Source organism: Theropithecus gelada, chromosome 6 (genome assembly GCF_003255815.1).
Source record: "Theropithecus gelada isolate Dixy chromosome 6, Tgel_1.0, whole genome shotgun sequence".
Taxonomy (NCBI): Eukaryota; Metazoa; Chordata; class Mammalia; order Primates; family Cercopithecidae; genus Theropithecus; species Theropithecus gelada.
Window position 1 is genome coordinate 147,109,109 of NC_037673.1, and position 11,469 is coordinate 147,120,577.

The 11,469-nt window shown below is 56.0% G+C and overlaps 1 protein-coding gene across 5 annotated transcripts in view; it reads left to right on the forward strand.

Annotated features, from left to right (window-relative positions):
- SYNPO (synaptopodin) overlaps window positions 1-11,469 on the forward strand; it is a 59,452-nt gene extending 47,983 nt beyond the window's left edge. For 3 of the 5 annotated variants that reach the window (XM_025388045.1, XM_025388046.1, XM_025388044.1), the window contains exons 2-3: window positions 256-2,615; window positions 8,698-11,469. In XM_025388045.1, coding sequence (XP_025243830.1) covers window positions 588-2,615; window positions 8,698-9,366 — 2,697 coding nt within the window. In that variant the 5' untranslated portion in view covers window positions 256-587 and the 3' untranslated portion in view covers window positions 9,367-11,469. Of the gene's footprint in view, window positions 1-255; window positions 6,519-8,697 lie in introns of those variants that run through there. The other 2 variants (XM_025388043.1, XM_025388042.1) reach the window with 1 other exon arrangement.

Genomic DNA, 11,469 nt, shown 5'->3' on the forward strand with positions numbered 1-11,469 from the left:
AGAATGGCGTGAACCCGGGAGGCGGAGCTTGCAGTGAGCTGAGATCCGGCCACTGCACTCCAGCCTGGGTGACAGTGCCAGACTCTGTCTCAAAAAAAAAAAAAAAAAAAGAAACAGTGAGTGACAATTAAATTCCAGAAGAAGAGATCCTGTGTAGGAAGGGCTGAGGCGACCATCTTGGTCTGCCTGTCTGTCTGTGTACCCCTGTGTCACTGCATTCCTGTTTGCTAACTGGGCTTCTGTCCCTCCCCGCAGCGTTGGGCCAGAGCACTAGCCTCACGGAGAAGGATCTGAAAGAGGCCAAGGCGCGGAGCCAGCAGATTGCAGCCCAGCTGACCACCCCTCCCAGCTCCAATTCCCGTGGCGTCCAACTCTTCAACAGGCGCCGGCAGAGGGTGAACGAGTTCACCTTGGAGAGCCACGGCCAGAGGGGACAGAAGCCCAGCCAGGAGTCCCTCAAAGTGCTCCCTGAAAGCCCCCCAGGCCATGCCCCGGGGCTCAGCCTGAGTTCCACCTCGCTGCCAGAGCCAGGCCCTCCACGGCAGCCCAATCCCCAGAGCCCCGACAGCGGGGTCCCTGGCCACAGCATGGAGGGGTACTCAGAGGAGGCTAGCTTGCTGCGGCACCTGGAGAGGGTGGCCAGTGAGGAGGAAGAGGTGCCACTGGTGGTTTATCTAAAGGAGAACGCAGCACTGCTGACAGCCAATGGGCTCCACCTGTCCCAAAACCGAGAGGCCCAGCAGTCCTCACCAGCCCCACCTCCAGCTGAGGACCACAGCCCAGCTGCAGATGTCAACCAAAACCTTGCCTCGCCCAGTGCCACGCTCACCACACCAGTTTCTAACAGCAGCCACAACCCGCCAGCCACCGACGTCAATCAGAACCCACCGGCAACTGTCGCTCCACAGAGCCTGCCACTCTCTAGCATCCAACAGAATTCCTCAGAGGCCCAACTCCCATCCAATGGCACAGTGCCTGCTTCCAAACCCAGCACCCTGTGTGCTGACGGGCAACCCCAGGCACCGGCTGAGGAAGTGAGGTGCAGCACACTCCTAATTGACAAGGTATCAACTCCAGCTACCACCACCAGCACCTTCTCCAGAGAAGCTACGCTCATCCCCAGCTCCAGGCCCCCAGCCTCAGATTTCATGTCCAGTTCCCTGCTCATTGACATCCAGCCCAACACCCTAGTGGTGTCAGCAGATCAAGAGATGTCTGGGCGAGCAGCTGCCACCACACCCACCAAGGTCTACAGTGAGGTCCACTTCACACTGGCCAAGCCCCCATCAGTGGTCAACAGGACGGCCAGGCCTTTTGGGATCCAGGCGCCAGGGGGCACCAGCCAGATGGAGAGGAGCCCCATGCTAGAGAGACGACATTTTGGAGAGAAGGCTCCGGCTCCCCAGCCCCCCAGTATCCCAGACAGGAGTCCCCGGCCACAGAGACACATAATGTCCCACAGCCCCATGGTGGAAAGGAGGCTGATGGGGCAGCGAAGCCCGGCCTCAGAGAGACGCCCCTTGGGGAACTTCACCGCACCCCCCACCTACACTGAGACCTTGTCCACAGCCCCTCTGGCTTCCTGGGTGAGGTCTCCTCCCTCATATTCTGCCCTGTACCCCAGCTCCGACCCCAAGTCTTCTCATCTGAAGGGCCAGGCTGTTCCTGCCAGCAAGACAGGCATTCTGGAGGAGTCGATGGCCCGCCGGGGCAGCCGCAAATCCATGTTTACCTTCGTGGAGAAGCCCAAGGTGACCCCGAATCCAGACCTGCTGGATCTGGTACAGACAGCGGACGAGAAGCGGCGGCAGAGGGACCAGGGGGAGGTAGGCGTGGAGGAGGAGCCCTTCGCACTGGGGGCCGAGGCCTCCAACTTCCAGCAGGAGCCAGCACCTCGCGACAGGGCCAGCCCCGCGGCGGTAGAGGAGGCAGTCCCAGAGTGGGCCTCCTGCCTCAAGTCACCCCGCATCCAGGCCAAGCCGAAGCCCAAACCCAACCAGAACCTCTCCGAGGCCTCTGGGAAGGGGGCTGAGCTCTATGCCCGCCGCCAGTCACGGATGGAGAAATATGTCATCGAGTCTTCAAGTCATACACCGGAGCTGGCCCGCTGCCCATCACCTACCATGTCCCTGCCTTCCTCCTGGAAATACCCCACTAACGCCCCCGGGGCCTTCCGAGTGGCATCCCGAAGCCCAGCCCGGACCCCGCCTGCCTCCCTCTACCATGGCTACCTGCCTGAGAACGGGGTCCTGCGCCCAGAGCCCACCAAGCAGCCGCCGTACCAGCTGCGGCCCTCGCTCTTTGTCCTCTCTCCTATCAAGGAGCCTGCCAAGGTCTCGCCAAGAGCTGCCTCGCCTGCCAAGCCCAGCTCCTTGGACCTGGTGCCCAACCTGCCCAAAGGGGCTCTCCCTCCGTCTCCTGCCCTGCCTCGGCCCTCCCGCTCCTCACCGGGCCTCTACACCTCCCCCGGCCAGGACAGCCTGCAGCCCACTGCTGTGAGCCCTCCCTACGGCGGTGACATCTCCCCTGTGTCTCCCTCCAGGGCATGGTCTCCCCGAGCCAAGCAGGCCCCCAGGCCCTCCTTCTCTACCCGGAACGCCGGGATTGAGGCTCAGGTGTGGAAGCCTTCCTTCTGCTTCAAGTAACAAACCCCACTGGGGTCCCACTGCCGGTCAAGTTCCCCTCCTTGAGGGCCAGATGGAGAGCAGACGTGGCAGGAAATGGCACAGAGCTGAGTGAGGAGAATGGGGAGTCCATGGTTCAAGGTCAGATGCGGCCACCAGCTGGCTTTGTGACCTTGGGCGTGTCGCCTCCCCTCTCTGAGCTGAAGCTGCCCCTCCCCTACTACAACGGGGGTCGGACTCCGTGTCTGAGTGGGGAGGAGGGTCATGGAGAGAGAACTGTCTGGCAGCCCTGATGCGGTAGAGGGGCATCCACTGGCCTTTGTGAGCTGTAGGGATGCAGCGTCTGATGCCAGCGTCTTGCTGGAGGAGTGGCCTAGAAGGGGATCCTAACAGGGACTTCTGGAGCAGACAGAGCCTGCCAGTGCCTGTGGAGTCAGCCAGCCAAGGGTCTGCCTCCTCAGCTGCCCCAGTGGGGGCCTCCCTCCTGAGGCTCAAGCTCCTGGCATCTTTCTTCCTATCGCTGGATTCTCACCTCCACGGGCCTGTCTCTTCTGCCTCTGCCTTCTGGACACCGTTTCCTCTCCGCTGCTTCAGAGAGCTTTGCCTCGCCTCCGCCTGCGCTCCTCTCCGGGGTCCTTCTGCTGGCTGCGGACTCAGCCCACCACTGCTGTCTGACGCTTTTCTTCCTGCCCCCTCCGAGGCCTGGCTCTGTTTTAGGGAGACCACTGGGCCCAGGCCTCAGCCCCAGTTCTTCCTGGCTTGCTGTCACTGCTGTAGGGGTGGGGGACGTCCCAGGGGATCCCCAGGAGGAGAGCCCTGTAGGAGGCTGTGCAGATGTGGGTGTGCCACAGGCAGGGTGGCCCCTAGTCATGTATCCATTGGCTGTTTTGGCTTCAGATTCAACCAAGATCTGCCTGACTAAAAGAAGCCACCTCAGTGCACTGGAACGGGGCCCAGGGGGAGGCAGGAGAGGAGGGTTCTGGTCCCATGTCACCCTCCCATTTGCTGTGTGACTTTGGCCCACTCACGTTCTCTCTTTGGGTCTCAGTTTTATCATTTATACAAAGAGGGCTTTTCTAGCTGTAACAATCTGTGAGGATTGAGAGGATAGGCTGGTTCTTTGAAGGAAGACCTTGTAAGTGACAAGACAGTCCCCTGGGAAGAAAGAGAAAGGAAATGGGCTATTGCCAAAGGACAGGTGGCGTTAGATGGCTGTGAGGGTGACCTGGTGAGGGAAGGGTTGGAATGAACTGCTGCAAGAGGCCAAGGGATGCCTGGGCTGGGCTGGGCTGGCTCAGGCTCAAGATTGCCTGGGGACAGTGGGAGCACCAGCAGGACCTAGGGCAAGGCATAGCAGTGCAGTGGGAAGGGACAGAGGAGATCTTAGAGTTTTGAGGAAAATCTGGGACTTGAAACCTGGATTCTAACAGACCAACTGCATGTGTGTCTGTAGGTCTCAGTTTCCACATTCATACAGTGAGAGTGTTAAGTCAGGTAGCTGGAGACTCCCCGTCACCTCTGACACTTTTAGAGGTGATATGATACAGCCCCCGACCAAACCGGGCTTTGTGGGGGGTGAGAGAATACAGACATAAGTGGCAGGATTCAGATGGAAGCTTCGCAAGGCTGGGGGCCGAGGACCACCCACTTCTCTTTCCCAGTCCTATTTCTGGGCTCCCCAGTGGGGCAAGGGGTGGTGGAGGCGGTGCCCATGCTGGGCTGAGCCTGCAGTTTTTGTGAGCTCTGGGCTTGTCTCCATGGAAACAGGGGTGCCTTCTTAGTGAGCTCATTTCACACAAATCAAGGGGGTATGCATGGGGGAGTTGTGAGTGAGCTCAGCTCCTTCAGGCCTGGCCCCTCCCAGAACAGAGTGAAGCCCCTGCCCTGGACCCCTGCTCCCTTCGACCCTTGAGGGCCATCAATGGAAGAGCCCACCCTTCATTCTGCAGCTCCTGCGGCCAGGCTGAGCTCTGCCCCCAACTTTGTTTTCTCTCATATTCTCAATACACTCTGCCTCAAATCCGTCTTGCTTCTTTCTTTCTTCCGTGCTGCTAGGGGTCAGGGTTCCCTTCCTCCTCCCTGATTCTAGCCTGGGAAGTGGAGTGGGCCTGCTCAATTACTGTGCGTGAAAGTGTGGCTGTGTCCTGCGTGCTGCCTGCATCCACTGTATGTCTGGTTCTGCACGGGTACAGATGTGTGCTGGCTTGGAAGTGAGGCCTTCCTCTCTACAGCACTCAGGGAGCCAGAATCCTGTGCAAATAGCAACCTTTTGTTCTTTCCTTCCCTCAGAGTTTGGCCAAAAACACTGTAGAGGATTTTTGGGGGAAATGCACTACCTCTTCTGGTTCAGGTTGGTTTGGGTTCTTTGCAAGTGGAATAGAAATGCCTCTAGCCAGCATTCGTTCTCCAGTTCCCTCAGTCCCTCCCTCCTCTCTATTATCTACACTTGGCCATTTCCCACTTTTGCCATTGTTTTCACTGTCTGGATCCTGAAAGCATGGAGTTTTTGCCCCTGGTGGGGAGGAAAGAACTGCCATAGAGGGTCAGGAGAACTGGGTTCTAACCCCAGGTCTGCATCTGATTCGTGTGTGACCTCAGACAACCTCTTCCAATCTCTGGGCCTCAGTTTCCCCTTCTGTGCAGTGAAAGGATTACAGAAGGTGGTATGGGAGCCCCGTTTGGTCTCTGACAGTCCAGGTTTGACTGTGTTCTACTTACGCATTCACCTCACACACGTGCCCTGCTTTGGGTCTGGGGTTGGGTTGAGCGGATGCTACTTTTTGAATTTTCACCCACCGCATTCCCAAGGAGCTCTGGTGTGCATGGTGCATTGAACAGTCTGTCAGAAAGTGAAGAGTTCTGATTTCCTGCAGCCTTTTCCTATTGTGCATACTCCCCACTCCAAACATACACACAGAGTCAGTGCCCAGGCATGGCTGTTAGAGTGAGGTCAGGTTCTGGCCCATCTCCAGATATGAGGAGCTGCCTACCACTGCCCCCAACATTCAACCCCATTTGAGCCTTTCTGTTTTGTAGTCTTGGCTGAATCGTTGTTCCTTCCATTTATTGGCCCCAGCATTCCCCTTGTGGTCACCAAAGGGAGAAACAATGCTTTAGAGATTTTTAGGTGGTTATCATAGCTCTCCTGCACAGCCTACTCTCCTGGCTGAAGACCCCAGGTTCCTCTGCCTTGGGTGGTTACTGACTGGCTTGGGTCATGAACTCTAGGCCCCACCTCCCTGCTCAGGGTGGCACTGTGGTCAGGTGTTGGGTCATGCCAGAGCCCACCCTGATTTGGCATTTGGCCCTAGAGCTGGGACCTCCCTCCCAGCTCCTCTCCCTAAACTGTGGAGTCTGCCCTCTATGACCAGGGTGACTGGGATGTTTCATAGACACAGAGAAGCTCCCAGTGTCTCTGGCTCATGTATACACAGTTCTGACCCTGGGAGGAAAAGAGTGTGATCCCAGGCTGAGCCTTAACTTTCAGCTTGATGACTGGGAGCTTGGATGTCCCTAGGGAGTCTCTAAGGGTCACTCCAGCATTAGCATCCCATGAAAAATGTCCTGCTCAGGCTGTTGTATAACATTCCCCTTTAGTTTAAAGGGCTCCAATTTAGAGTCTGGGCTCATCTAGCAGCTGCTACATTCTGTTTGGATAAAACATACAATTAGTGTCTATTTCCTTTGGATTGGAAGGAATTAGAAGACCCTCAGTTGGATGAGAGGATGATTGGCTTGGTTATGGCTGATCACTGATTGGATGAAAGAATAAATCTTTGGATGGTTCTAGATTTTGATTGGGTAGGAAGCATGGAATGGCCTGGCTAGCTCTGAACTGTGGTGGATGACTGCTAGTGAATTTGGATTGGATTGAATGGCAAGGTGGACTGGTTATTGCTGGAATCTGATTGGGTGAACAGTTGGAAAGTTCAGGAGATACATGTTAGGCAGGGATTCCCAAGCCCTCCACTTTCAAACCAGTTCAAACTGCTTAAACATGTAGGCTTTGAGCCGCACACACACACACACACACACACACACACCCCCACACACACTTCCTGGTGGGGCAGAACACACTAGATTGTTATTTATACCTCTGAGCTTCATTTTCATCATTTGTAAAATGGGTGTGATAATGCTAGTTACCTCACTAGTCTGTTGTGAAAACCTAATGAGACAAAGGATGAGAACGAAGTTTGTAGACTGAAAGTCCTTAAGTACATAGGAAACAGGTATGGCCGTGCATTGCCAACCAGTGCTTCATAGCCTCCAAGCTGTTCACCATCTTGGCCTCTCCAAAACCACACTCCCCTCCCCATGCTGTGAAAAAGCTCAGTGAGGGGCATGTGCTGCTGTCGGGCATGTGCATGACCCGACTTCCTTTTGAATTTCCATCTGTCAGGAGGATCTTCCTCCCTGCTTGGGTATCCAAGGAAAGATGAGGAAGTGACCATGGCGACATGGCAAGGGGTTTGGGGCTGAGAGGGTCTTTCCCTAAGTCCAACTTTAATAATAGTCAGCTGGGCTCAGTGTCTCACGCCCGTAATCCCAGCACTTTGGGAGGCTGAGATGTGTGGATTACCTGAGGTCAGGAGTTGGAGACCAGCCTGACCAAAATGGAGAAACCCCGTCTCCACTAAAAATACAAAATTAGCTGGGCGTGGTGGCACATGCCTGTAATCCCAGCTACTCCGGAGGTTGAGGCAGGAGAATCACTTGAACCCAGGAGGCGGAGGTTGCGGTGAGCTGAGATTGTGCCATTGCACTCCAGCCTGGGCAACAAGAGCAAAACTCCATCTTAAAAAAATAATAATAATGGTCAATATTTTTACATTTTAATTTTGAATAGGTAATACATTCATACGGTTCGGAAATCTAAACTTATATAAAAAGTAATATATTAAAAAGTCTTATTCCCATCTCCCTGCCCCAGCCTACTCTTCTGGTTGAAGAGCCGGGTTCCCCTGCCTCAGTAGTTGTTGACTGGCTTGCGTCATGAGCTCTAGGCCCCACCTCCCTGCTCAGGTGACACTGTCAGACGGGAGGACATACAGAGCCCACCCTGACTTGGCATTTGGCCCTGAGACACTAGCCTCAGCCTCTATCTAGTTCTTCCCATGTGGCCCTGGGTCCAGGACCTCCCTCCCAGCTCCTCTCCCTAAATCATGGGGAAACCGAAGCCTCCCTCAGCTAGCCTGACTGAAAGCTTCCTGGGATGTGCCACAAACAGAGCAACTCCCAGTGCCTCAGGCTGCATGCCCTGATCCTGTTCTCACCCCATTTCCTAACAGGTGACCACTTTGGTTAGTTCGCATGTATCTTTCTATATCCTTCTAGTATTATTTTTTTAATTGAGACAGAGTCTCGCTGTGTTGCCCAGGCTGCAGTGCAGTGGTACGATCTCGGCTCACTGCAACCTCCGTCTCTCAGGTTCAAGCGATTCTCCTGCCTCAGCTCCCGCAGTAGCTGGCACATGCCACCATGCCCGCTAATTTTCGTATTTTTAGTAGAAACAGGGTTTCTCCATGTTGGCCAGGCTGGTCTCGAACTCCTGACCTCAGGTGATCCACCCACCTCGGCCTCCCAAAGTGCTGAGATTACAGGCGCGGGCCACAGCGCCAGGCCCTTCTAGTATTTCTTTATGGTAATCAACATCTATTGAGCACTTTCTTCCAAGGAATGTGCCAATATATGTAATGTTCTTTTCCATCAGTTATCTCATTTAACCCTCACAACAACCCTATAGGATTAAGTACTGTTATTACACCCCATTTTACAGAAGCAGAAACTGAAGCCCAGAGGGGTGAAGGAACTTGCCCAAGCTCAGTTAGTAAGTTAAGGCATCTCTCTCCAAAGCGAGTCTTAACACGGGAGCAGACACAAGACAGCGGGGGCTCTTCAAGCGTTCTGGGCTGAGTTTGGGCGCCTGCGTTTTATTGCAGGTACTACCTGACTTGGATCGGTGGCTTCCCTTCTCGGTGTAATAGACAAATCGGACTCCGTCCCTTCCTAAAGCGCGGTGTGGAGGAACCCAGCACTAATGATTGCCCCACCCTCTCTGCTCTCTCCCCAGGACCGCCGGGAGAGCCTGCCCACCTCCCCTCCCTGGACGCCGGGCGCGTCCCGGCCCCCCAGCAGCCTAGACGGCTGGGTAAGCCCGGGGCCGTGGGAGCCAAGCCGCGGGAGCAGCATGAGCAGCCCCCCGCCGCTGCCGCCACCGCCGCCCATGTCTCCCTCGTGGAGCGAGCGCTCAGTGTCCCCGCTGCGACCGGAGACCGAGGCGCGGCCCCCCAGCCGCCAGCTGCAGGCGCTTCTGGCGCGAAACATCATCAACGCGGCCCGGCGCAAGAGCGCCTCCCCGCGGTCGGCGGGCGCCGAGAACCTGCGGCCCTTCTCCCCGCCAAGGGCACCGCCGCCGCCGCCGCCCCCGCGCATGCGCTCGCCACAGCCCGCCCGCCCCGGCTCGGCTGCTATGCTGGGGGCAGCCTTCGCGCCCATCCCGCGGAGCCCGCTTCCCGCCGGGCCATCGTCCTGCACCAGTCCCCGGAGCCCGCTGCCCGCGCCTCCCAGGCCCTTCCTCTACCGCCGCTCGCCCACGGACTCCGACGTGTCCCTCGACTCCGAGGACTCCGGGGCTAAGTCTCCCGGCATCCTGGGCTACAATATCTGTCCCCGCGGGTGGAACGGCAGCCTTCGGCTGAAGCGTGGCAGCCTCCCTGCCGAGGCCTCCTGCACCACCTAGAGCCCCACCCCCGGCCCCACCCCGGGAGGACAGAGCCAGAAGAAGGCTCATCAGACCTGGGGGACCCAAAGGGTCTGGCCTCTTTGGGCAGCCCCAGAGCTGAGGGGTCAGCAGAGGAGAGCTCTGGGCTTGGGGATGGGTTAGGGACGCAAGCTTGAGTTCTAGCCCTTGCTGTCATTCAGCTGTTGTGTGACCCTGGGTAAGACTCTTCCTTGTTTGACCCTCAGCTTTCCCATCTGTTTAATGGTGGCTTTGGCCAAGACAATCCACAAACGTCAAAATTCCCCTTCCCATCAATACACACACACACTCTCTCTCTCTCACACACACACACACACACACATATACACGTTAGTGCCTTGGATGAAGCAGGGCAGTGTGTATATGGACCCCTGGACTTGCTGCCTTCGGGGTTCCATACTCCTCCCTCCCCTCCTGGCTCTGCTCTCTGGAGTCTGGCAAGTGCAATGTGTTGGGAAGATCCTAGGCCTATGTCCCATGTCCAGGCACTGGCCTGACCATCCGGCTCCCTGGCACCAAGTCCTAGGCAGGAGCAGCTGTTTTCCATCCCTTCCCAGACAAGCACTATTTTTATCACAATGACCTTTAGAGAGGTCTCCCAGGCCAGCTCAAGGTGTCCCACTATACCCTCTGGAGAGAAGAGGCAGGAAAATTCTCCCTGGGTCCCTGTCATGCTACTTTCTCCACCCTGGTTCAGACTGTCCAGGACATCTTATCTGCAGCCACAAGAGAACTATAAGGCAGTGATTTCCCTTAGGCCCAGGACTTGGGCCTCCAGCTCATCTGTTCCTTCTGGGCCCATTCATGGCAGGTTCTGGGCTCAAAGCTGAACTGGGGAGAGAAGAGGTACAGAGCTACCATGTGACTTTACCTGATTGCCCTCAGTTTGGGGTTGCTTATCGGGAAAGAGAGAGACAAAGAGTTACTTGTTACGGGAAATATGAAAAGCATGGCCAGGATGCATAGAGGAGATTCTAGCAGGGGACAGGATTGGCTCAGATGACCCCTGAGGTCTCTTCCAGTCTTGAAATGCATTCCATGGTATTAGGAAGTGGGGGGTGGGTGCTGGTGGTGGGCTAGTTGGGCTTGAATTTAGGGGCCGGTGAGCTTGGGTACATGAGCAGGCTGCTAGGTTAGGGTCTGCCTGTATTTCTGGCCCCCTTGGAAATGTCCCCTTCTTCAGTGTCAGACCTCAGTCCCAGTGTCTGTATTGTGCCCAGAAAAGTAGACATTATCCTGCCGCATCCCTTCCCCAGTGCACTCTGACCTAGCTGGTGCCTGGTATCCAGTGACCTGGGGGAGCCTGGCTGTAGGCCCTCACTGATTCCCTAAACCTTGGTGGCTCTGATTCCAGTCCCCAGGTGGGACTCAGGGAGGAATATGGCTGAGTTCTGTAGTTTCCAGAGTTGGCTGCTAGAGCCTTCTAGAGGTTCAGAATATTAGCTTCAGGATCAGCTGAGGGGATGGAATTGGCTGAGGATCAAATGTATGTAGGTGAAAGGATAGCAGGATGTTGCTAAAGGTGATGGAGAGTATGGGTTTAGGACTGACTCACCCGTCAGGGTGGTGTTAGATCTAGAACCCCCAAGTGAGGCTGGAGAGAGTTAAGGTCAGTATGAAAGATAGGGTTGGCACGGGGTGCTTTGGAATGAAAGTGTGACCTTGGAGTGCTCCTTGGGCCTCAGGAATGAGGACACAGCTCCTGCTGGTGTGAAGATGAGAAGGGGCTCTTACTCAGTTAATGATGAGTGACTATATTTACCAAAGCCCCCACCTGCTGCTGGGTCCCTTGTAGTGCAGGAGATTGGGGCTAAGGGCCCCTCCCAGAGAAGGGACACCATCAGGCCTCTGGCTGAGGCAGTTGCATAGAGGATCCACTTCTACCTGCATTTCCCAAAGGACTAGCAGGAGGCAGCCTTGAGAAACCCACAGTTCCCAAGCCAGCCCCTGGCTGTTCTCTCATTGTCACTGCCTTTTCCCCAACCTCTCCTCTAACCCACTAGAGCTTGCCTGTGTCCTGCCTCTTGCCTCTTGTAGAATTCAGCTCTGGCCCTCAATAAATGCTTCCTGCATTCTTCTGCC